General features: G+C 43.4%; 1 protein-coding gene and 2 long non-coding RNA genes across 10 annotated transcripts; 1 reads left to right on the top strand and 2 right to left on the bottom strand.

Moving 5' to 3' along the window:
* Nucleotides 1–1,011: 1,011 nt before the first annotated feature.
* LOC125510563 (uncharacterized) lies at nt 1,012–5,850 on the bottom strand. Of its 6 annotated transcripts, XR_015602696.1 has the most exons (9): nt 5,223–5,849; nt 4,070–4,161; nt 3,732–3,977; nt 2,835–3,640; nt 2,385–2,438; nt 2,060–2,158; nt 1,884–1,972; nt 1,703–1,805; nt 1,012–1,571 (listed from the first exon to the last, which is right to left on the bottom strand). It is a non-coding gene; the product is annotated as an uncharacterized LOC125510563 (long non-coding RNA). The 6 variants fall into 6 exon arrangements; XR_007284663.2 differs by adding an exon at nt 4,342–4,598 and having other exon boundaries at nt 2,060–3,640; nt 5,223–5,850; XR_015602694.1 differs by having other exon boundaries at nt 2,385–3,640.
* A 2,152-nt stretch (nt 5,851–8,002) lies between these two features.
* LOC147972886 (uncharacterized) lies at nt 8,003–11,184 on the bottom strand. Of its 3 annotated transcripts, none has more exons than XR_015603520.1 (5): nt 10,873–11,184; nt 9,873–10,742; nt 9,683–9,804; nt 9,355–9,443; nt 8,003–8,515 (listed from the first exon to the last, which is right to left on the bottom strand). It is a non-coding gene; the product is annotated as an uncharacterized LOC147972886 (long non-coding RNA). The 3 variants fall into 3 exon arrangements; XR_015603521.1 differs by lacking the exon at nt 8,003–8,515 and having other exon boundaries at nt 8,623–9,443; nt 9,873–9,972; nt 10,106–10,742; XR_015603519.1 differs by lacking the exon at nt 8,003–8,515 and having other exon boundaries at nt 8,623–9,443.
* Nucleotides 11,185–15,661: 4,477 nt separating this feature from the next.
* Nucleotides 15,662–21,659, top strand: LOC125510562 (magnesium transporter MRS2-I). Its single transcript, XM_048675779.2, has 11 exons — nt 15,662–16,158; nt 16,616–16,645; nt 17,272–17,416; nt 18,417–18,538; nt 19,228–19,302; nt 20,151–20,378; nt 20,459–20,503; nt 20,661–20,705; nt 20,791–20,820; nt 21,185–21,304; nt 21,413–21,659. Exons 1-11 carry the CDS (start codon nt 15,907–15,909, stop codon nt 21,497–21,499), a joined length of 1,179 nt encoding a protein of 392 aa, XP_048531736.2. The 5' UTR covers nt 15,662–15,906; the 3' UTR covers nt 21,500–21,659.
* The last annotated feature ends 920 nt before the right edge of the window (nt 21,660–22,579 follow it).

The raw sequence follows: 22,579 nt of genomic DNA, 5'->3' as shown, positions 1-22,579 counted from the left end.
GGCTAGGCATGCAAGGAGCGAGTTAGCCCACCTAGGCTCGAGTCCTGATGACCAGTGGTGCTTCGAGATTTTTTCTATAAAAATATGCCTTCAATAGTTAGTTGTGGATGGTCTCATTTTTTTAGTTTAATGTTCGGCCCCCGCTACATATAATTCCTGGCTCCGCCATTGACCATGAGTGTATTATTGTTTGAATCAATGTAGTCGAGCAGGTTCTCTTCAGTATAGTTAATCTGATAATACTGATAAAAGAAAGCAACTTATTTACATGGACAGAAATTGTTGTGTGATATGGAAGATAGGAGTATGAATGCTCAAGTAAAATGGCTGATGAAAGAGCAAAGAGAAGTGAATATTTCTGGTGTCCAGTTGATGATTTGAGTATGTACAGCCTAGTGTATGAACAGATAACAAACGACTGAAAAAAATGGTAAGCTAGAAAAGATAAAGTAGAAATTTCAAAAGGAGCAGGAGAAAAATAACAACAGAGCAGGTGTTGATCTATCTGGTATACAGTGAGAAAGGGAACATAATTGGTATTTGTAAGATGAGTAAAGTGCTGACTATTAAGTAGTATGAACAGAACAAGAATTATTTATATCTTAAGCATGGATAGAACAATAGTATAAATAAGAAAATCTGTATGCAACTTCCGTTTTTGCTAAAATGGAAAAGGGCTTTCTTTCTAAAAAAAGATGCATAAGAAAACATCATTGTATATTCTGTAAAATGGCTGGTGAAGCACATGAAAAGAGTGAAGCAGTAAAGGAAGATGAAGAAGTAAAAATAAATGTCCTTGTAATTGAATGGTCGACTACAGAGTAATATTGTAAAAGTGAGTTCAATGAATCTCATTGAGTATAACAAAGTATGAGAGTGGGAAAGAATGGCGACGAAAGAAAATTGGGCTTACACAAGGCAATTTTGTCATTTTTCATATACAGTGTGTGCATGCCATTAAAGCATTAGTAGTGGTGTTGAAAATAGAAAGTTAAAAGCGCAGATACTCGGTTAGAATCAATCAGCGTCTTTTCTGTTAAAAAGACAATAAAAAGTGGGACTTGTACAGTATGGAGATACAATTTGCTATATTATGAAGTTAGTAAACATTGAATAGGCTGTACTTTGAGCATACCATGCGCTGGCATGGTTGGGGCGCCACCTGGTGGCGCCTCTCGAGGCATGATGGTGCGGTGCCTCATTTGCTACTGCCCATTCATCTTGCTTGTTTGTTCCATGTTGTGACATGAACATTTCTAAGAGGCTTAGCAGATAAATATGCTATTTACATGCATCAGTAAGTCACATGGATAGGTCTCCAAAAATAATCAAATTATACGAGCTGATGTTCATAACAGATTGATATTTGTTAGGAAAGTAAGCATCTCATACTTAGTGCACATGAGGACATTAGGCATGTGTTGCAACAGAGAAATTGTAAGTTCAGATCAACTTAAACTGAATGTATAGATAATGAGGACCACCCATTACAGTTGGTCCAATCATTTGGGAGACTGATCTTCTTAAGGAATGACATGCAAGTGAGTTTGGTCGTCTAACAAACATCATTCCTGTAAGTAGACAACCACAATCTTATAGTGAATTCATAAATTAAGTAAAGAACTTCACAACAATAAACAACTAACAACATTGCAGTTTACGCTTGTAAGGCCACAAGATTCAAATCAGGCTCGATTATTACCTGCAAAATGTTAAGAAGAGATCTGATAACATTGTGGTTCTTCAGGATATCAATGCTTTGGCCCGCCTGTCCAATTATTTCAGCCCATTTTTTTCAAATCAAACTGATCACAAGATAACCTTGTAAAGACTGTCCTTAAGAGAAATGATAAAGAAGGTAAAAATGCATGCTAGAAGGGAACCTGATTAGGAAGGCCCGTCAATCTCTTCAGGTATTCGTCCCTCTTAGACTCTTGGTATTACCAGATTCAACTACAATTGTATGACCCACCTGAACAGTGAGCACGAAGGCACAAATGATATCAGATTCGGCTTGAATCATGTGGCCATCCTGAGCGACTTGATTTATTCAACATACCGATTCACAAAACGTATGAATCTGATGTGGCCCAAGATCAAAATTGTCATAGCAAGGATGACATCAGTTTAGAAATATGGGCAAGCTTCTGCCATGCCTCTGGGGTGAGCACAACAAGCCACAAATACTACCAAAATTAACTAACTTCTATGTGTTTCACAGTTCAAAATTACAGGAATATGTTCAATCCATTACAAAATTATACTGACTAAAAATACAAGTCTCATCCCAAATAATACATGATTACACATGGATAGGACCAACCATTTAATCTAACAGCTATCACTGGAAACATATAATTACAGAATTTGTCCAGAATACATACCCTCTTGTCAAACAAAAGAATACATACAGTTGAAATAAAATCTGGCGTACAAGCCTGCAAGAAATCCATCAATATGCAATATGAGTAACCTGAAAAACAAGATTGATACAAACACTTGTTCTCAACGAATGCAACTGAATCAGCTATGAAACTATATGAGTGATCTTTAAAATAGAATATGACCTCAAATAGTTGAGACCAACTTTCTTATATAGTATAGGAACTTCACAGGAAAACATTTTAACCAAAAATATTTAGGGTCAGTAGGCATCCATGCGGTAATAAACATTAAAAAAATACGTATGTGCGGTCATCTCCACCTTCCACGTGATTCGGCGCAAAAGCATATAATCTATTTATCTACGTTAGATGACAAGAATAAGAAACAGATGGAACCATTTAATCAAGCAGCTATCACTGAAACATATAATTACAGAAGAAGTAACCAACCTGGTCCCTATTCGGAAAGGATTCATCTACCTGGAAACACATAATATTTATGAGAGCACGCCACTATCACATAATCACCAGCTGATACATGCATGATAATATTTATGAGAAGCAAACCTATAGAAGTATGTCCAAACTGGGAAATAATGAAATATACTCTAGTGTATTGTAAATGTAACTGACGTCCTTCTTTTTATAGTTACAAGTCAGTGGGACATCTCCCACTGTACTTTGCTCCTAAAAAACTCTATTGTAACAAAAGTACATTAAAACCACGGTCAATTTCACCGGTTGTGCAATTCTTTTGGACCATTGGTAAGGCAATCAAGAGTGCACTTCTAATACAACAATTCCAACAACTTAATGCATCCAGCCACAAACATGGTATACTTTTTTCCTAATGTTGTACTAATTACATATAACCATTGCGAAAAAGGAATCAAGAACCCAAAATAAATCTGAACAGGAGAGGTCTTCCATCTAGACATTGCAGCTGGCCACCCACTCGTACCTCTTAATCAACGAGCTACTGAAGCGAGCGTGGCAGAGTGCCATAGGAACCTAGCGACGACGAAAGAAACTAACGCAATGAGAGGGAACTGCGATAGGAGAAAGGGATAAGGAGGGAAAGACATTGGGATGAGAAGGTCACCTGGTTTCCTCGCCGGCGAGGACATGAAAATGTTCCAGTCTATGAAGAGCTTACCTTAGCTCGATGACCTTTATCCAAAAAAAACTACCTTTTGCAATGGTCCCTAAGAGAACCATGGAAAGCAACTTTAATGGTCCATTGCTCATCTATCCATCTATGATAAAAAATCATGTATAGAAAAATAACAACTTAGCATAGGCATTACTGCTTGTATGGATAACTAAATGTTGAGGAAAAAGTGGTACCTATTCCTCTCTCAAATCTGTGTAGACAATACTGTAGGCATGGCAATTAGAATAATTTTATGCTCTGAACTCCAGTTACCAATCCCCTTAATCCTTTTTTGTAGAGAGGAGTTCCAAATAGTTGGTATCCTGGATACTATGTCCATCTAAACTTCTGTGGTAAGACAATGATGTACATTTACAAAGTGGGTCTGAAAGTGAAATAATCCTCCATTTGGATCATCTAGTAGTCTTGATCAGATTTACCTATAAGGGAGAGTCATCAGTAAGATAGAGTTTCCAACAGGTATTAATACATAACCTCTGATACTGCTGATTACTGGAAGGTTAGTACATACCTGGAAATTTGACTTCCAGTGTATGTTCAATTAACAATACTGAAGAACTGAATACTCAAGAATATACAATCACAATTCCGTAGTCGCAAAAACTGCAGCCATATGTGAACTCTATCAAAGACTGACATTAGAAATCTATGCCTCTCTATCAAGAATATCTAATCACCATTCTATAGTTGCAATCCCCTTATTTTGTTTCCTTCCTTGCATTGATTTTTTTATCAGAACAAGATAATCTCAATAAATTTAAGCTAGGCATGGTGATTTCTCACCATCCAAATAACCAATATGAGAGATAGATGGCATGTGCTTCCTTTAGCTTTGTCAATTCAGAACATAGTCCCACTAAACATCTATTGGCTCCAGCGTTTTCCCTTCTTCCTCACCAGAACATGAAGAAGAAAGCACAAGCATCAATGATCACAAATCTGGACATTATCTACAGTCCAACTTATTTGAAAGCCCAGTCTAGAGTTCTTGCTTGAAGAATTGAAGTTCTTCCTGATTGACAACTCAAGCATTTCTTGTACTAACCAAGAGCAGAACAATACAATCAACAGTCATTGTTACATCACTAGGCTTACAATTGAACAAATTGGAAGAAGTTTATATACAAATTTAACTGATAATCATGTACACTGGAGACCCTATCGCCATATCAAGAAGTTTAATTCAGTATAAATCGGTAAAAAACTTGATAGAACCAACCATTATATAAATGCTCTCATGTATCACCCGGCAAGTTTACTCTCTGCACTGTATCTTGGCCATTAGTTCATTAGTTCAGGTGATCAGTACCCAAGCAGACTAAAAAACAAGTGGGGTGGTGAATCGAAATTCAAGATATTGGTATACACAGAACACGACACTGCAATGATAAGTACTAATTCTGTAGTTTTGTTGCATAAAAAGAATTGAACAATCCGGTGATCCAAGTATATAGGTAGAGGTTCTATACATAACTTAAGAAATATAGCATAGTAACATATAGTGTATTTTTTTCAGTCACACGGGTAACTGAAAATACAGGAGTAGACAGATCTAATGAAGCTCTCCTCCAGCTGATTTTTCAATCGGTTGCCAAAAGAGTTTAGCATCGGTGGCATGTGCTCGTGACGAGACAAAAAAGGAACATGATGGAACAAGAACAAACCTGACCACAGGAACGGAGAAGAAGAATCAACCCATCGCCGTAGACAGAACAAAACCGCCGGCGACCGAGAGCGCGTCCTCAATGAGCGGGAGGAACACGACGTGTGTTGCTCATCCGGGGCGCCTCCTTCTGGATAGTGTTTTGGGCCTGCACCTCCACCGGATTGGAGCACCGGCGCTTCGATCCCCGTCATCGTGTTGTAGGGCGACCTAGGGATCTTCCTGGGGTCGGTGCCCTTGGGGGTGGAGAGCCGGGGAAGAGAAGGTCATGCTCGTCCCCGCTGGCGAAGAGCACCCGCTTGGCACTCCGTGGAACCTCGCCAACAGCGAGTTCCCTCCGCGTGCAGCCTCCCGGAGGATGAGCAGCGAGACGCAGACCCACGGTCGGCTGTCCCTCCCGGCCGCTGCCGTATAGCAGATCGAGTAGCACTTGTCGGAAACCTCCATGGATCCTGAATCGTGATTGAGAGGCAAAAACAACAGATTAGGGGAGAGGGAGGATTTGCGGATGCTTGTAGAGGCCGTAAGAGAAGGGGAGGAGGTGTCGGCGCAGCTTCGGGAGCGCGAGGTGGGGTCGCTTGAGGAGGCGTGTGGGAGAGGGAACGACAGAGAGAGCAGGTCGCGTGCGTGGGGAGGTATTAACTCAGCGGCACAAACACCGATCCCTTTCTTCCTTTCTTTTCTCTCGCGTTTTTTCTCTCGGCACAGTAAAATCGACGTGTCTATCGCCTACGATCGCCCCTTCTGCACAGCTGAATGTGTTCAATCGTGGCATGTCCACAAGTGACTGATCTGGAAATAATGGAGTGTCCGGGTGCTTGACATGGAGGATGCGTTTGTATCTATCCTCGTTGTATCCGTTTCCCGTCCAAGTACACCAGCGTGTCTGGATCCGTGTGCATATGCATGAGGCAACAGCTGATGCCACCGCGTCCTGTATCTGCCAGCCCTTCGTAGGTCCTAGGCGGTATAAGTACGTTTATATAGCACCTAGGTAGTAAAACAGATGGCCTAGATGATTTCCACTTCTAGTCCTATCTCAAATATTTTCTTTTCTCTCCTTTCCATCTGTTTCTCTTTTCTGAGATGAGAAAATAAGAAAAACCTTCAGCGGCGCTAGGCCAGCCCAACTTTCCTGGTCTCTCTCTCCCTAGTTTTTTCCTCCAGCCCAGCTGGGCCTACCAGCGCCTGCCGGCCCATCTCCTAACCAAGGCCCGCCTAAACCCTTCTAAACCTAGCTGCTGCACAGGAGCCATCGCTCCATCCCCTCACAGCCACTCGATCCCAACTCTTTGCCTAAAAAAAACTCGATCCCAACTCTCTCTCCCTCCCAGTCCCCTTCGAAGGCTCTCTCTCCCTCACCCCGATATCCTTTCGCACCGCTGAGGTGGGGGCTCGATCCCGAGCGCCCGTCCATCGCTCATGCCGGTATCCGTCATCGCCAGATAGACCCCGCTGCCTCTTCTTCCCTTCCTGCCGCCGAGGACGGGGCTGGATCTCGTGAGCGCCCATCCGTCACTCCTGCTAGCGTCCCTCGCCGCCGGCTGACGGGACGGCTGGACCCCGCCGCCTCTTCTTCCCTTCCTCTCCGCCTGCTCGCTCCTCCAACCGGCCGTCCAGCACGTCGTCATCCTCTTGCAGCGGCACCGCCATTCTCTGCTCCCCTGGCGCTCTTCCCCGCACGCCATCTCCGCCTCCTGCCCCGCCATCTGCTGCCTAGGTCGCTAACCTCCTCGTGTATCTCCTGTGAACGAGCGGAACAATTTTTTTACTGTACTAACTTAAATCTGTAGCGCGGGTTAGTACCGCCTCGTTTATATTATGATTTTGTCTATACAAATCGTAACAGCATATTATGACATGAAAAAAAAGCGTATTTATGACGATGAACCCGACAAAGTCAATCCATACTTTATTAGTAGGAAGAGATTTCATATTTCCAATTCAAATGTTTATTGAGCCATGGTTATGCACTTAACATCTTTGTGGTGTGATCTATTTATATTGTTGCGCTAAATGCCAGAAAATGTGCAAAGGTGATGACCAAAACACTCGCAAGCCTGTGAGCCCTATTCTAGCCCACTCGAGCTCGACTAGTTTAGGGCTTAAGCCGAGCTCAAACCGAGCCACAGATCAAATCTCCAGGAATAATGTAAGAGGTGCAAGTGCAGCCATCTGTCGTGATGACAAAGGTGTATACCTGGGAGCTTCAGTGACTGTCTTTGATGGACTAGTCGATCCTGAATGTTTAGAAGCCCATGCCTGCTGTGAGGCATTCGCCCTAGCAACAGACCTGCAGTTGAGAAGGGTGAAAGTTGCAACTGACTGCTTAGCCACTGTCAATCATTTATACGGTAAATTCATGGACTCCTCGGCGACTATTATCAGGGATATAAAACTGAGAATGAGGCAAGTCGACGAGTCTGAAGTGGTGCATGAAGCTAGATAATGCAATTTTGAAGCTCATGCTTTGGCTAAGGCTTCGGCCTCTCTTGCCGCGGGACGGCACCTTTGGTTATCCACTTTTCCTACTGTTTTATTTGTACCAAACATCATTAAGGTTTACTAGCAATATGGTCCGTGCGTTGCAACGGAAGAAAGAAAACATTATATGCGCTAGGAAAATATCTAACGGGTTACATTGCAACATATAAAAGACTATTAATGTGCTTAAAAAGATATAACTTTTTTTATTTATGCCACTCAAATAGCATGATTCTACATTAAATGATGATAATACCCACTTGTGACTAATCGTTACATAGCATGCAAGGACATATGCCATATGATCGAAGCCAAATGAAAAATAACTACATGGGTCTAGACCAAGAGGGATCGATAGACAACTCCACATTGCATTTTGCAGAATTATGCCCCTGCCAATGACACCTACAGCACCAATTCTTCACGCGAATTTCTATATATATGTACATGTAAACAAATTCCGTGGTTCAAGAGCAAAATGTGGACAAATACATTTCTATCCACAATGAAAAGTAATAAAATTTAATCATTACAATTTGGGTATGCAAACAAACCAAGGTGATTTAGAAATTTCATCCCATGAACAACTATTACAAACAAAAAACGGGAATTAAGACCAAACAGGAAATAAGCAAATAAATGACATGAAACAGCAAATCTGTATGTAGGCCTCTTGCGCTTGGCCCACCTCGTCCGTGGAGGAGCAGCTGTTGGTGGACGCCGCCTGCGTCGGATTGCCGTCGAGCTCGACCCGCCAGCGTGGAAGTGCACCTTGAACTTGGCCGCCCTGCTAATCTTCCTCTCATAAAACTGGACATCTGAAAATAACCTGAAGAAGGATTCATGTGATATTGTATGTTCAGCAAATGTATATTAAATTTGAGCATAACCAATCTCTCAAATAAACTTGTGGCAAATCCAACTTCTTTGCATATCTAGAGATAAACAATGAAAAGTAAGAATTAAGATTATCAAAAACTGATAAATAACAATGGAACATAAAGGAAATATATGGCCATTGCAATTTTTCTCAAGAAAAAAAGCATTTTACTATCAGAAGTTTATCTTTTAGTAAATATAAAGCGTCGGTCACGTCGTGCCTACGTGTTCGAGCAGTTCTCCTACGCTGACACAGCAGGGATCCAATCTGAATCCTGGTAATCTCAATCTCTTCAGAAAAAAGTTTAGCGCCGCATCAAAACAACCATTTCACGATTTAAAATTTTCAAGAACATTAGGTGAAAAGCCACCCCGAATTCTGCAGGTAAAAGTCTGTTAATCCGCAAATCAAACATGAAAAGCCTTTGTTCTCCCTTAATTTTGTAATGGCTTCCTTAACGGATCCTGGAATAGGATAATCAAGTAGTGTGATCATCAGAGTTTAACATCTAAAAAGGATAAATGCATAATAAAGAAAGTAAGTCTGAGCGAAAGCCATTCAAACCAGCAGCATTTAGGTTAAACCTTGTTAGTTTGATGTAATCTCACGCATCATTAACCTCAGCGGGTTTCAAGTATATCTTTCTCTCATGGCATATATTCTATATTAAATTAAGACGAATGAGCAGCAACCACTCTTCAGTATCGAGTACAAGAATGGAATCATTTCTTCTGAAGGAAGTACAAAAGAATGGTGTGCAGGAGCTTACTTCAGAATAACATCTCTGGTATCATCTCCACTGAGAATAGTCATCTGTTGAGCTTCCTCGAGGACCCTTCGCAAGACTCGTTGTACTTTCTAAAATATTAAAAGGCATGTAATGACTTGTGGCAGTGTTAATATGAACGCAAAATACAAAATACCAAGCATTTTACTCAAAGCAACCAAAAGAATACATTTCGAGAAATCTACTCAGTTCCCATGTTAATACGAGCCAACAAAAAAGCCTATGTTATATGCATGCGTAACTGGAATCACGTGACTCATGTTTCACTAATCAGGCAAACGTAAAGGTCAATAAAGAGGGAGAAAGATACCTTGCTGGAGCAAAAGCAGTGATAACCTGAACAAGACTCCATTAGCTTCTCCGCATGCTGTTTGTACAGTGAAAAGCGCTCCGAGTGGCCGTAAAGGCTGGAATTTGATGCAAGGTATGGACCTAGACATGGAATGCAGATGAGCCTCTACATCCTCCACCAATTCATAGAAATAACCAAGCAACTCCACCATTCTTTGCAAATCATGCTCCATGGCGGAAGGAACATGCCAATATCGAGCGGCAATAGATTGCTAAACAAATGTTCAGCGATGGTAAGCACCTTCGTTCCTGTCAAGGCGATGGTAAGAGGAACATGGTGAATGACTAATATGAGAAAAAACATAAACGTTACGCAGCCATACCATGGATGTAGACCATCAAGGCAGTTATAAGGCTATCACCCAAACAATCATGCACTTACCTCTGGCTGCGACAAACCAGTGGTGGTGGTTTCTTCATTGCATGCTCCCCATCAAGAAAAGAGAGGTTCAGAACCTCCTAATTGCAAGTTGAAATATGTATCTAATTGGAAAATACTGACCCAAAAATATCCATTGTCCTCCTGCCTATTTAATGTTGTTCCTCGAAATCACATTATTTTGTTCCTCAACCCGTACGTCTTCAAATATACATCATTTTTGTTCCTTGAAATTCAGAATAATATGACCACGCAGACTGAAGATTGCTGCTCTATACACCAGATTTTTGAAGATGCAAGTAAATTGAGTAAGAAATAACAGAATCCCCTTGTTATTAAGGTTCAGTACGCACTTTTACAATGATAAATTACACTCCTGAACTTATGTCCCACCAGGAAGTTTCAGAAGTTCCTAAGATGGTATGCTTAGATCTTGGAGAAGTACGGACAAATAGTATGCAGATAATCAATTTGCAGATTTCCATGCAGAAGAAGAATGCATCATCTACTTTGCAGTAGGCAATTTTTTGTAAGCACACTTATCTTATTACTTGGGAATCCTCGCTTCTTCCCAGACTTCTTGAGAAAAGTCACCCCAATGGTAATTCTGAAGTTGATGAGTGCCTCAGGATACTAAAAGCTGCAGCTGAAAGCTCGAGTTCAGATTCTACTGATAGTGGAGGAAGGACAGGAGGTACGTAATGAAGCTGCTGCTGAAAATAAATCAAGGAACCCTGAAATCGAAACGAAGGGCGGGTGCTCGGCCTCACCGCTCTCTGCCATGGCGTGCAGGCAGCCGACTGGCTGACGCCACCACACACAACGCCTACCAGTCCCAGTTGAGCGCCTGGAACTCTAGCCACAACACCGCCGCGCGTCCAGCCTTCAGCGGCCGCGCGTGTTCCCCGTCGACCGTATCTGAGATCGAAGGGACCGTTGGAAGATGTGGTGGCGACGGCTGCGAGAGTTGGGGATCATGGGAACGGGTGGTGGAGGGGCCGCCGGTAGGTTGCGAAATCGGTGGGAGCAGCGATCTGGGCGGGGGAGGACGCGACCTAAACTCCATCGATCCCCTTTTTACTTTGCTCGGGGGTGTCCCAGTTGTAGACGAATTGTATATATTCTTTTAGGATCAAGTTGTAGAGGAACTGTAAGACCTGTGTGCCGTGTGCGTGCGGAGAACCCGGCGTGGGCCGGCCCAAAGCAGCGATGTGCCGAACTACAGAAATTTTGACGACGGTCAAAACTACAAACGGTTCCCCAAATTAGTACCACCTCGTTTATATTATGATTTTGTCTATACAAATCGTAAAAGCGTATTATGACATGAGAAGAAAGCGTATTGTGACGGTGAACCCACGAAGTCAATCCATGCTTTATTATTAATATAATATATATATATATATATATATATATTAGGGAGAGAAATAAAATGTGGTGACCCTAAAAAAAATCAAATCCAAATAAAGTAGTAGCTGGCTGAGCTCAAACTATTTTTTTTTACACCATACATGGAGTCAGCATATTATTTCTCCGCAAAAAAAAGCATATTATTTCTCATGCTGTAACGCCACACCACTCATTTCTCGGAACCACACCGGCAGCATCGTTCCTTCTTTAGTCCGCCGAACGGTCACGTTCATGCAAGGCTGCTGTCTTCCATACCGTACCAGTACTAGGAAAGTTGACGTGCAGACAGTTTAGTTTCTGTGTTTCCTTGTACCGATTATGCCAACAAATTGTATGTTTCCATGTACGTGACTGTCAGACGTTCACTAGTGTCACTAAAAAAAAATCAGACGTTCACTAGCTGTATCTTTTTGTTTTCATTTTTTACTGTAGCTGTATCTGACTTAGTTTAGACCAGTGGAATCTTGTAAGATCCCCCGGGCGCCTCTGCCAAGGCTTGCATCTTGTGTCAACATATTTTAGGCACTCGATCCAGTGTGAGGTCATTCATCTACACGTAACCTATGGGAAAAACTCGACGTCGGCGCACAAAACGGCCCGACTACACTAAACACTGTTTACGGCAAGTTGTGTTGCATTTCGCGTTGTATACTCGCGGAGGGTCCACGGCAGGCGGAAGGAAAAGACCAGCGCACCCGCCATAGCAACCCATGAACCAGAATCGGGCCGACCGGATCAACGGACGGAGAAAAAAGATGCCGGTACAGCACAGTACGACCCGGCCGCGCGACCGGTCGCTCTTCGCCGCTGATGGAGCGCACGTACGGTCACGGGCTCTGGCTGAGCCAGCGTCAACGTCTCGGAGCGCGACGCCCACCGATCACACGAGCAAAGCGGCCGCGGAGGGAGCCCTACACGTTGGACGTACGCGCCGGGCACACGTACGTACGCGTCCAGGCCCGGGCACGGGCACGCCGCGCGAGGGCACGAGGCGGAGGCGGGGTCGTACGTGGCGGCGCGGCGCTCGGGACTGCGGAATTGGATGGACGGACGCGAAAGGGGGGAGGACAGCGGAGCAGGATACGGGCGGCGCAGGTGAGGTGGGTGCCGGGCGGCGCGCGCGGCGTGGAACGCGTGGTCCAACGAGGTCGACCGCCCGCGCCCATGGACGCGAGCGGCGCGTGGCGACGGCATCCGATTCGATGCCCTCCCCACCGTACCCGGGAAAAGAACACGCGTGCCGCACCAGCACCAGCACCAGCGCCAGCGCCACCGGCCGCCCGGCATGGCATCCCGTACGCGCGGCTCGGTTCGGTGAATTCAACCTTCGGCTCTGGTTGCCGCGCGACGTCGTGGAGAGCGGGCCTGGGACCACCGTCCGTCACACCGCACAGGCGTACAGGTCGCCATATGTAGGAATACGTACTATGTGTACTCGTCGAATATTAAGCAGCATTGAAAATGACCGTACGCAGCGACACCACGCAGAACACTGCAGCAAGAGCCGGTACCTCAAACCAATGGGTGGGTGGAATTCTTTTTCCCTGAGACCCTAACCTGTGGCGACGGCTAGGGTTTTGATCGGAACAATCTTCTTGTGCGTCCTTTGGCAGCTCCCTTTCGCCAACGGCTTCCCGGTCGTTGGTGGTGAGGGGGTCGCCGAAAGAATTCACACGTGTACGGATCATGCATGTTAGGTTTTTGACTGTTCGACGTCATGACTTTGGCAAGGGTGATGGCTGCACAGAATAATAATGCCTCAAATTATTCTTCCTTGACACGACGTTCTACTCATTGGTGGGTGATGAATCTGGTTGCTAGTCTGTTCAACGAGGATGTCGTGACAACGACAACCACCCTATGATGGAATTGTGTACTCATGCGACGACGTTTGCTCCGGCGTCGACATAGAGCTCAAGAGGTAGTGTAGGAGAGGATGCATATAGTGGCCTGCATCGACAACAACTGAAAGAGGGTGGATCATGTGGTGGGTTCGTAGTTGGCGGTTGGCAGGTATGGTTTCTTCCTTTGACATCATCTTCAAGCGGGGGTGTCAAATCTAAAGTTCGATGACGTGTCCGGAGTACTGCCCCAACTAGATTCTTTCGACGACAATGACTTTGTCTTTGGTAAGTTACTTTTAAGGTACAAATAGCCACATGTACATGATGGACCGTGCCGAGCTCGGGTGAAAAGGTGATCTGTCACGATTTTTTTTGGTGGTTACTGTGATGATGCCGAAGGCAGGTAATAGGCATTGGCATCATGCTCAGACGATTCTCTCGTCTGGAGTTTTTTTTTTCTTTCTAAGCTGATGGTTCTTTGGGCAAATGCAAAAGTTTTACTACCTTTTTGGTTTTGCCACTTCATTGATTACGTGACTTTTACTATGAAAACAAATGGATGAAAGAAGATATCCTATACACAAATTACGAGGGACAGGCCTAATTGGTGTCATTATTGATATATTTGAATGATGTCAAACTAAAGTTATACTGATTTGGTAGCCATAACTAAGATAAAAAATAAATGGACTCCTCAAACCCTCCTCAAATGTCTGGGCGAACAACCCAGCCATTTTCGAACAGATCCACCCAACAGGACCCTTCATAGCCAGCCCAAACGTCCGGACTTTTCGGCACCCCCCAAACCCAACACATATATGGGGGTGGATATGGGGAAGACTGCCCAGTCTGACCCAGTTCAACCCCACACATACCCACCCGAACCAAACCATAGTCACTCTCGATTGCTCTGCTCTGCTCTCATCCTGTTCCCTCCCCTCCCCTCTTTGTCGTCCTCCTTTCCAGCATAGCTGGCTCCAACAACGGCAGTGAGGTGAACCCAATCGACCGGGATGGGCTCGCAGTGGAGGACTTGAGTTCCACATCGCCTGACGAGGAGCTCTCCCTCCACCACTAGTGGGTGGACAAGGGTGACTTTGCGAGTTTTGCACCGTCTCACCGCTCGACAGGGTGAATGTAGCTGCGGGTGGAGCACTCCGCGCTGTTCCCCATGGCCCGCACGTCTGAGAAAGTGGCGGCCACCGTTGACGCCGCCACCTCGCTGCGGAGCAGGCCCGTGCCACCAGACATCTCATCGGGCTGCCCCCCCCCTCCTCCAGCTCCTTCGACGACGACCCCGACGCGGTCTTCGCCATGTACTACGGCCACTGCAAAGATGGCATGAGGATTGCAAGGTGCCGCGATTGTGAATTCTACCATATGAGAAAAGGTAGAAGAATAGGATCTATTCTAGGCCATACAATGCATTACAGACGTATAACCATTACCTTCAACCGGGCTATTCTATTCCATTTGTAAATAGAGAAAACAGAATACTTAATAATATGACGAAGTAGTGTCCCTTTTCATTGGTCAACGTCAAACTTAGTGATGAAACCGTATGATCATTTGGTTGCCCGATACCGTGATGAATCCTCCATGTTTTATGTATAATCTTGGTTACCACTCGACCAACGTTGCATGAATTTGTATGGATTTTAGGGTGAAGAGTGAGGGGGACGATTGCAGACATGGACATATGAGGGGCGAGCCCATGCTCTTCGCGGACGCGTCCATAAATGTTTAGAGAGTCAAATTTGACAAACATGGTTATAGACTCTAATGGCATCTGCTTGGATTACTGCCAAATTATAGATGAGATGACTAAAAATCAGGAAAAAATACCCTTGTCAAGCATCAGTTCAAAACCAACTAAAAAATCAGAAAAAAAAAACCCTTGCCAAGCATAACTTTTTGCCAGGGTGAATGTGAGTTCCACCCAAACATGCACACGGCCCCTTTTGACAAAGTTGTATAGAAACCGATTACTTTCCTTGAGGTTGACTTTGATTATTTTTAGGAATGTTGACCGGATGTTTCTTCTTCTAAATCTAAGGTTGACTGGAAGTTGGTGGCAGGAGGGCCTTATATTAGTACTGTAATAAATGACTAAAAAATCAAAGAAAAAAGGATCTGGCAACGATTATGTAGTTAGAAAACCTAACACAACCGTGATATTATTCCACTCTCCGCTGTTATTATTTTTCCTAAAAAAAAGGGTCATTCTTCTTCTGACAGACGGGCCCCCTTCCCCCGTCTCTGCTTCCCAACTACTAGTAACAGATCCCCAGCAGGTCATCCGCCTCCGCCCTACCACGCGCGGACGCAGGATCAAACGACCAGGCGGCGTCTCTGCCCGTCCCCGGCCTCCTCGCGATTTATTTACCCGCCCGCGTCACCAGAAAGCCTTCCTCCTTTCCGCGCGATTAAAAGGGCAAGGGAGAGCCGCGCGGTAGAACGCATCCCGCCGTCCACGTGGCGGCGGCGGCGGCGGCGGCGGCTTAGGAGGCAGGGCGCCCCCGGAGATGTGAGAGGACTGCCCGCTGCGAGATGGCGGCGGCTGTGGCGGCGGCGGGCGGCGAGGCCGCGGCGGCGGCGCTGGCGGCGGCGAAGAAGCGGGCGGCGTCGCGGAGCTGGATCCTGTTCGACGCGGCGGGGGAGGAGCGGGAGCTCGACGCCGACAAGTACGCCATCATGCACCGCGTCGACATCAACGCGCGCGACCTGCGCATCCTCGACCCGCTGCTCTCCTACCCCTCCACCATCCTCGGCCGCGAGCGCGCCATCGTGCTCAATCTCGAGGTGAGGCCCTCCCGCCGCAGGCCTTGAGTTTTTGTTCCCCTTTCCGGGCGGAATCGCGCGGTCGATTATTCGCGGCGCTGTGTTTTTCGTCGGGAATTTCGCTAGATGGAGGGGATCATGGAGCGGCACGAATTCCTCCAGGAAGTCACTCGGTTTTCCTTTTCTGGTTGAGGATTTTTTAGGTGGATCATGTGCTGATGATTTGGGCATCAGATTGGTGCTGCGTTTTGACTCAATTGTAGTAGACGTGTGTACTGAACTTATTATTGTTTAATCGTTCGTTTTGACGATTTTAGTGTGGTGTCGGCGTTCTGTTTCCATGGATCAAAGGAGTTGATACAGCTGCCAGTATTTTTGTATCTGACAATATAGTGATATTCATGATTCATTAGCTCGTGGTAATCTCTGACGACTCTTCTGTCTGTTTTGGTGGAACTCTTATCGGCGGGTGGATCAGCACATAAAGGCGATCGTTACTTCTGAAGAGGTGATCTTAACTGCCTAGTCTTTTTTCACCGTCGAATACTTGTCATGGTAGTATTTTTCAATTATTTGTTCTCATGAGCTGGACTACTTCATGAATTTTGTGGGGAGTATGTGCACAATTTCACTCAGTCTCAGACTAGAATGATTAGGCATCTATAATTGTGAAATACTCCCTCTGTAAACTAATATAAGAGCGTTTAGATCACTAAATTAGTAATCTAAACGCTCTTATATTAGTTTACGGAGGGAGTATTTAGCAGGGGAACCGGGTTTTTTATACTGTTCTGGAGCAAAATGGAACAATGAGTATATGCACATTTTCACTCAGTCTCTGACTAGAATGATTAGGTATCTATAATTGTGAAATATTTAGCAGGGGATCTGAGTTTTTTATGTTGTTCTGGAGCAAAATGGAACAAGCGTATCCTCCATACCATGCTGAATTTGACGTGATCTGTCAATTTTGAACCTCTACCTGCAAAATGGAAGTTTCAAATCAGTTTGCTACACAATATTCTGGGAGCCATGGCTTGTTTCATAGAACTGTGTGCATCTAAATATATTCTTAGTTGTCCAGCAATGTTGGTGATGTACGTACTCACAGTTATTGGTTTTTGCTGGGCTCAGGTTTTGCTCAGGGATCCTTCAGATGAAAATGTTATTCCTGTTGTAGAGGAGCTCCGGAGACGACTAGCACCTTCAAGTTCTGCTCAGCATGATGGAAAGGATAATTTAAGTGGCCAGCATGATGCGGAAGCTGCTGAAGAAGATGGTAAGTTTAGTCGCCATTTCTTGAAATTACAGATGTCAGAAGCTGAGAACATGCTCTCTTTTTGTCAGGTTGCTCTATCTCTGTAATGTTGATTGTAGTAACTTCTATCACATATGTCCATGTGTAGTATGCCAATTTCCCTTCCATGCCCAATAATTGGAACAAATAAGGAACAAAAACGTTCTGAAGGAATGCAAACATGTGAAAGAAAGCTATTGAATAAAAATCCGATTGGGATGCGCCAGTTGGCCACACTGTTCTGTTGTATTCCTTTTTTAGTGCATGTCCATGTCAGTTGGACATTCTTTTGGCAAAAATACAACCACCTGTCCAAGAAGAAAACTCCAAAGTGTACAGTCTTGGCACCTTACTATTATATGGTGATGCTTATCTGAGTCTTCTTGTACTAGACCAATTACACTGCATGACACTCTATGTTATACAATTTTATTCACCGGGTAATCTGTTGAGAGAAATTTGAGATACTACAATATTGATCTAGTGGTGACATGTGGCTACCCTTCCTTTTAATAAGGATTACTATGGTTGACCAAAGGACTTTTACATTTTATTATAGGTTACAACCGGACCCATGTCTGATTAATTTAACTCACATGGTGACAGTCATACAGACCAGTAATGGTGTCATTCTGATTGTTTACAACAATGCTACCACTTTTTCACTTGATATGTTGTATATATGTTGTATATAATATATATATATATATATATATATATATATATGATAATTGTTGTGTCATCCTGATTCTTTGATCAAAATGACTCAGAAGCATATTTTCTGTCCGACTGGTTCATGCCAGCTGGTACATTTGTATAACCATACCCTCGATCCAGAATAGTGGTGTCGATCTTACTGATTTTATTGCTTCTTTATTTCTGGTTTAGTTGCCAATTATCGTTAATTCATATCCATGGAAATAGGGTTGCATACTTATGCACATTTTTTTCATGCCCTGCAATCTCGTTATATGAACACCAGAATCTCCCTTTGAGTTCCGTGCACTTGAGGTTACTTTGGAAGCAATCTGCAGCTTTCTTGATGCGCGCACTACTGAGCTGGAGACTAATGCTTACCCAGCTTTGGATGACCTGACATCCAAGGTGAGTAAGTACATGCTTACTCTACTTTACTTTATGGTGCTAACATTGTTGAGTAGGAACTTTTTCATAGAATGATCGAAATATGTCATAGTAGGTATCTCATTTCTCCTATACGCCACTTTTGGTCATATATGTTTCAGGATCCATTTACTGTCCGTAGAATTATATGGTGAGAATAAGATTAAGATGTTAGGCAGTGCACTTTACTTCTGAAAGGAGTGCATGCTAGAAAACGCTAGAAAGTGTTATTTACTCTTTATAACTGTTATTAATAACAGGTAGTCAGTCTGCCATAAGATTTTCATTCACCACCAAACATAATACAGTAGTAGCTAGAATAGCATTGCAGAACTTTATGATGACATAATGTTTTATTGAGGAATAAAATGTCACATTAGCACACCTACTTCTGTAACACTTTCATATGCTTAGCAACTTACCATGCACCCATTAAAGCACACCAGGCTAAATTATCGTCCTTGTTGGCTTGTTGAAAACTTATGTTAACATAAAGTTTCATTGAGGAATAATATAGCACATTAGCACACCTATCTGTGTAAATGCCTTCATATGCTTATTAATTTTCCATGCACCCATGAAAGCATGTCAGGCTAAAATATCTCCAAACTCTTTATTGGCTTGTTCTTCTATTTTCTCCATATTAATTTTCTCTACTATTGGCACAACAGATTAGTAGCCACAACTTGGACAAGGTACGGAAGTTAAAAAGTGGCATGACGAGATTGACTGCAAGGGTCCAGAAGGTCTGGTTTCCTGTTCATTCTGTTTCATTTAGTTTGTTATCTGACACTTCAGTGTTTAGTGACTTCTATGTATATTTTCAAGCACTGACTTCTTATGATGTTCTGTATGTCATATTGTCATCTGAATTCCACTACCGTGTATAAGCCAAATTCCGATTATGTGCGAGTCATGTGAATTAAAGAGGCCATACAGTTCTGAATGTCTGATGGGCATCGCCATGCTTTTCCTTTTTCCCTTGTCTATCATATCTGATTCGTAATTAATGTACCCAAGTGATTATTTAGAACAGAATTTAACAACCCAAAACATCTGGAAGTGCATTTCTAATACCAGATGGTATATCTATATTTCATAATGTAGAATTAATTTTTTTTTTTTTTTATTCTAATCGCTGCTTAAACTGTACATTTTTATTTATTCTCTTGCATACTTTGTTGGAACATTATCTTAGCTTTTCTATGTATTGTCTCCGGCCCTTTGTGTGTATCTTAAAAAGCTTGATGGGATGGAATTGTCTTCCTTCACGCAACCTTGGGATTCGCGAGTTGTTCCAGAATCTATATAGTGCTCCAGCTAATATTTTTCCTCTGATACTATACATTCTCATGGATGAGTATGCTCTCTATGTTATTTCTGTCTTGGAATATATATTATAGTATACTCCCTCCGTCCCAAAATTCTTGTCTTAAATTTGTCTAAATACGGATGTATCAAGTCATGTTTTAGTATTAGATACATCCGTATCTAGACAGATCTAAGACAAGAATTTTAGCCACTATGGACTGCTATGATTATTTTCCTTGTTTATGGTTTTCTAGCATATCACAAGGTGTATTTTAATTTCTAGGTGAGAGATGAGCTTGAACAATTATTGGATGATGACGATGACATGGCTGATCTTTACTTGTCTAGAAAGTTGGTCGGGGCATCATCCCCTGTCAGTGGTTCCGGTGGACCAAATTGGTTCCCAGCATCCCCAACTATTGGTTCAAAAATATCAAGAGCTAGTAGAGCCAGTGCAGCAACTATACATGGAAATGAGAATGATGTGGAAGAGCTGGAGATGTTGCTGGAGGTTGTTATTTGCTCCTCGGCCTTAAAATCTCTTGGTTACACTATCTCTGGCAGAGTACTGAAATTTACATATACTTGCAGGCATATTTCATGCAGATAGATGGCACATTAAACAAATTGACAACGGTAAGTTGGGGCACCTAAGTCAAGTACACAATATCATAATAGGCTATCAAAATCAGGACTTATCTTAACAGTATCGCTGAAGTTCTGTTAAGCCTTGTTTAAAATCTGGGATTTGGCATTTTGTTAATGTTGTATTTGTCTGCAACTTCTTTTTCAGCTGAGAGAGTATATTGATGACACAGAAGATTATATTAACATTCAGGTAAGGTTCCTAGTAAAATGTATGTGTTCTTGATGCGGACCTTTTCACCCTTGGAACACCACTTAATCCTTCTTCTTTTCTGCAGCTTGATAATCACCGTAATCAGTTGATTCAGGTAATTTTGAAAGCACAAACCTTATGATTATCTTTGTGAAATACAGTATGTTAGTACTCCCTCACATATTGGATGTAATAATGTCTTATATTATGGGATGGAGTGAGTACTTCAGAACTGTTCATTTTAGACATTCTTGTGCTTGTAATAAACACATGCTTAATAATAAAAAAGAAGCTTAATAGGCAACCCCATGTCAAGTAAAGGTTTCACAAACTTGTCTGATTTAGATGACTGTCCTAGTTCCTACCAGTTACCACATTGGTCCTATTGCATTTAAATTCTATAATCTGAATATTCATTGGCTCGTTACATGTTAAACATTCTGCCAGAGTAAAACTTAATTTCTCTTTGCTTCGTGCAGCTAGAGCTATTCTTGAGTTCTGGGACCGTCTGCTTGTCACTCTACTCATTGGTTGCTGGAGTCTTTGGTATGAACATACCTTACACCTGGAACGACGGCCATGGATATGTCTTCAAATGGGTAAATGCCATCACTTTTTCTTGACATGCTCTATTTAGCGTTCGTTGATTGTGAAGTATTATAGTAATCGCCTCACTCGTCCATAACATTGTGTTTGCCATGTTGCAGGTGGTTATTGTATCAGGGCTGTTTTGTGCTTTCATGTTCGTCACGATTGTAGCTTATGCTCGGCACAAGGGCCTTGTTGGGTCCTGAATAGCTGGAATAACCGCATTACTCGCTTTCTTCAACTGTAAATTTTGAGCTAGAGCATCAACTTTGCGGATGATTCATCTCTTGTACCAAATTCATTAGTATGGAATTGGGGATGATGAAAAGGAACAATAAATAGAAATGAAATAGGAATTCGGATGTATACATGGTGCAATGTGGTTTCTCCCGTTTTGGTTTTTATTTCCTGAAGATGCTGGCTGGGGGAGGCAAGAATGTCCGTCCAGTGCACAGTGAGGTCCCTCTGGCACAGTAGCACGTCGGCGGTTCAGGGTCTTACCAACGGAACGATCTACTGAACTGAATGACATTCGTGAGATCGAATGGTGCTCGTTCATATATTTCCAGAAAATTGAATCGGAGGCAGGGGTTCAGGGTTGGTGTCACGAAGGATGCAAACGTGGCCCATGAATCTACCAATTCTTAAAAAGTTGCTCCCCACTACCTATTCTTACACCATGCATACCGTCCATACCAGCGATGTGCCACGTCATCCTATATTGTCATGCAAAATGTACGGATCCTGCTTGCCTGCTCCCATCCGTGCTCCCACTTCATCCTACGGCTGTCCCTTTTTTTTCTTTTTAATCTAATCATTTTCCCCCTGATTTTAAGGAGGTGGAGCTGGGCCTTATTTTGTTCCAATCAAATCAAGTCACGTATGCGGGAGTATGGATGGGCACACACGCGTGGAGCAGGCAAGTCTCGTCCAAAATGTACACGTAGCAATGCAGCCACATCAGACTCATGCATTCCCCACGGTACGCCCACCTCCTCGGGTGTGAATTGATCGATAATGAAGACCAACCTTTCTATCCGTAATAAGGCATGTTGTTTCATCTCCCCACTAGATTATTATTTGTGTCTGTTCCTTGATCCTTCTCCGTCTCTTCATTCTCCGGTAGTTTCCTCAGCTATTAATCCCCTTCTCCGTCTCTTCATTCTCTGGTAGTTTCCTCAGCTATTAATCCCCTCGCGTGATCCACTGGGGAGATCCAATCCAACGATGAAGGATGATGGTCTGCCTGGGTAGGACGCACAGAGGAGAGGGACGCATCAAGTGGC

Source organism: Triticum urartu, chromosome 5A (assembly GCF_056163025.1).
Source record: "Triticum urartu cultivar PI428250 chromosome 5A, HENAU_Tu73, whole genome shotgun sequence".
NCBI classification, from domain to species: domain Eukaryota; kingdom Viridiplantae; phylum Streptophyta; class Magnoliopsida; order Poales; family Poaceae; genus Triticum; species Triticum urartu.
This window is presented reverse-complemented; position numbering and strand designations above follow the sequence as displayed.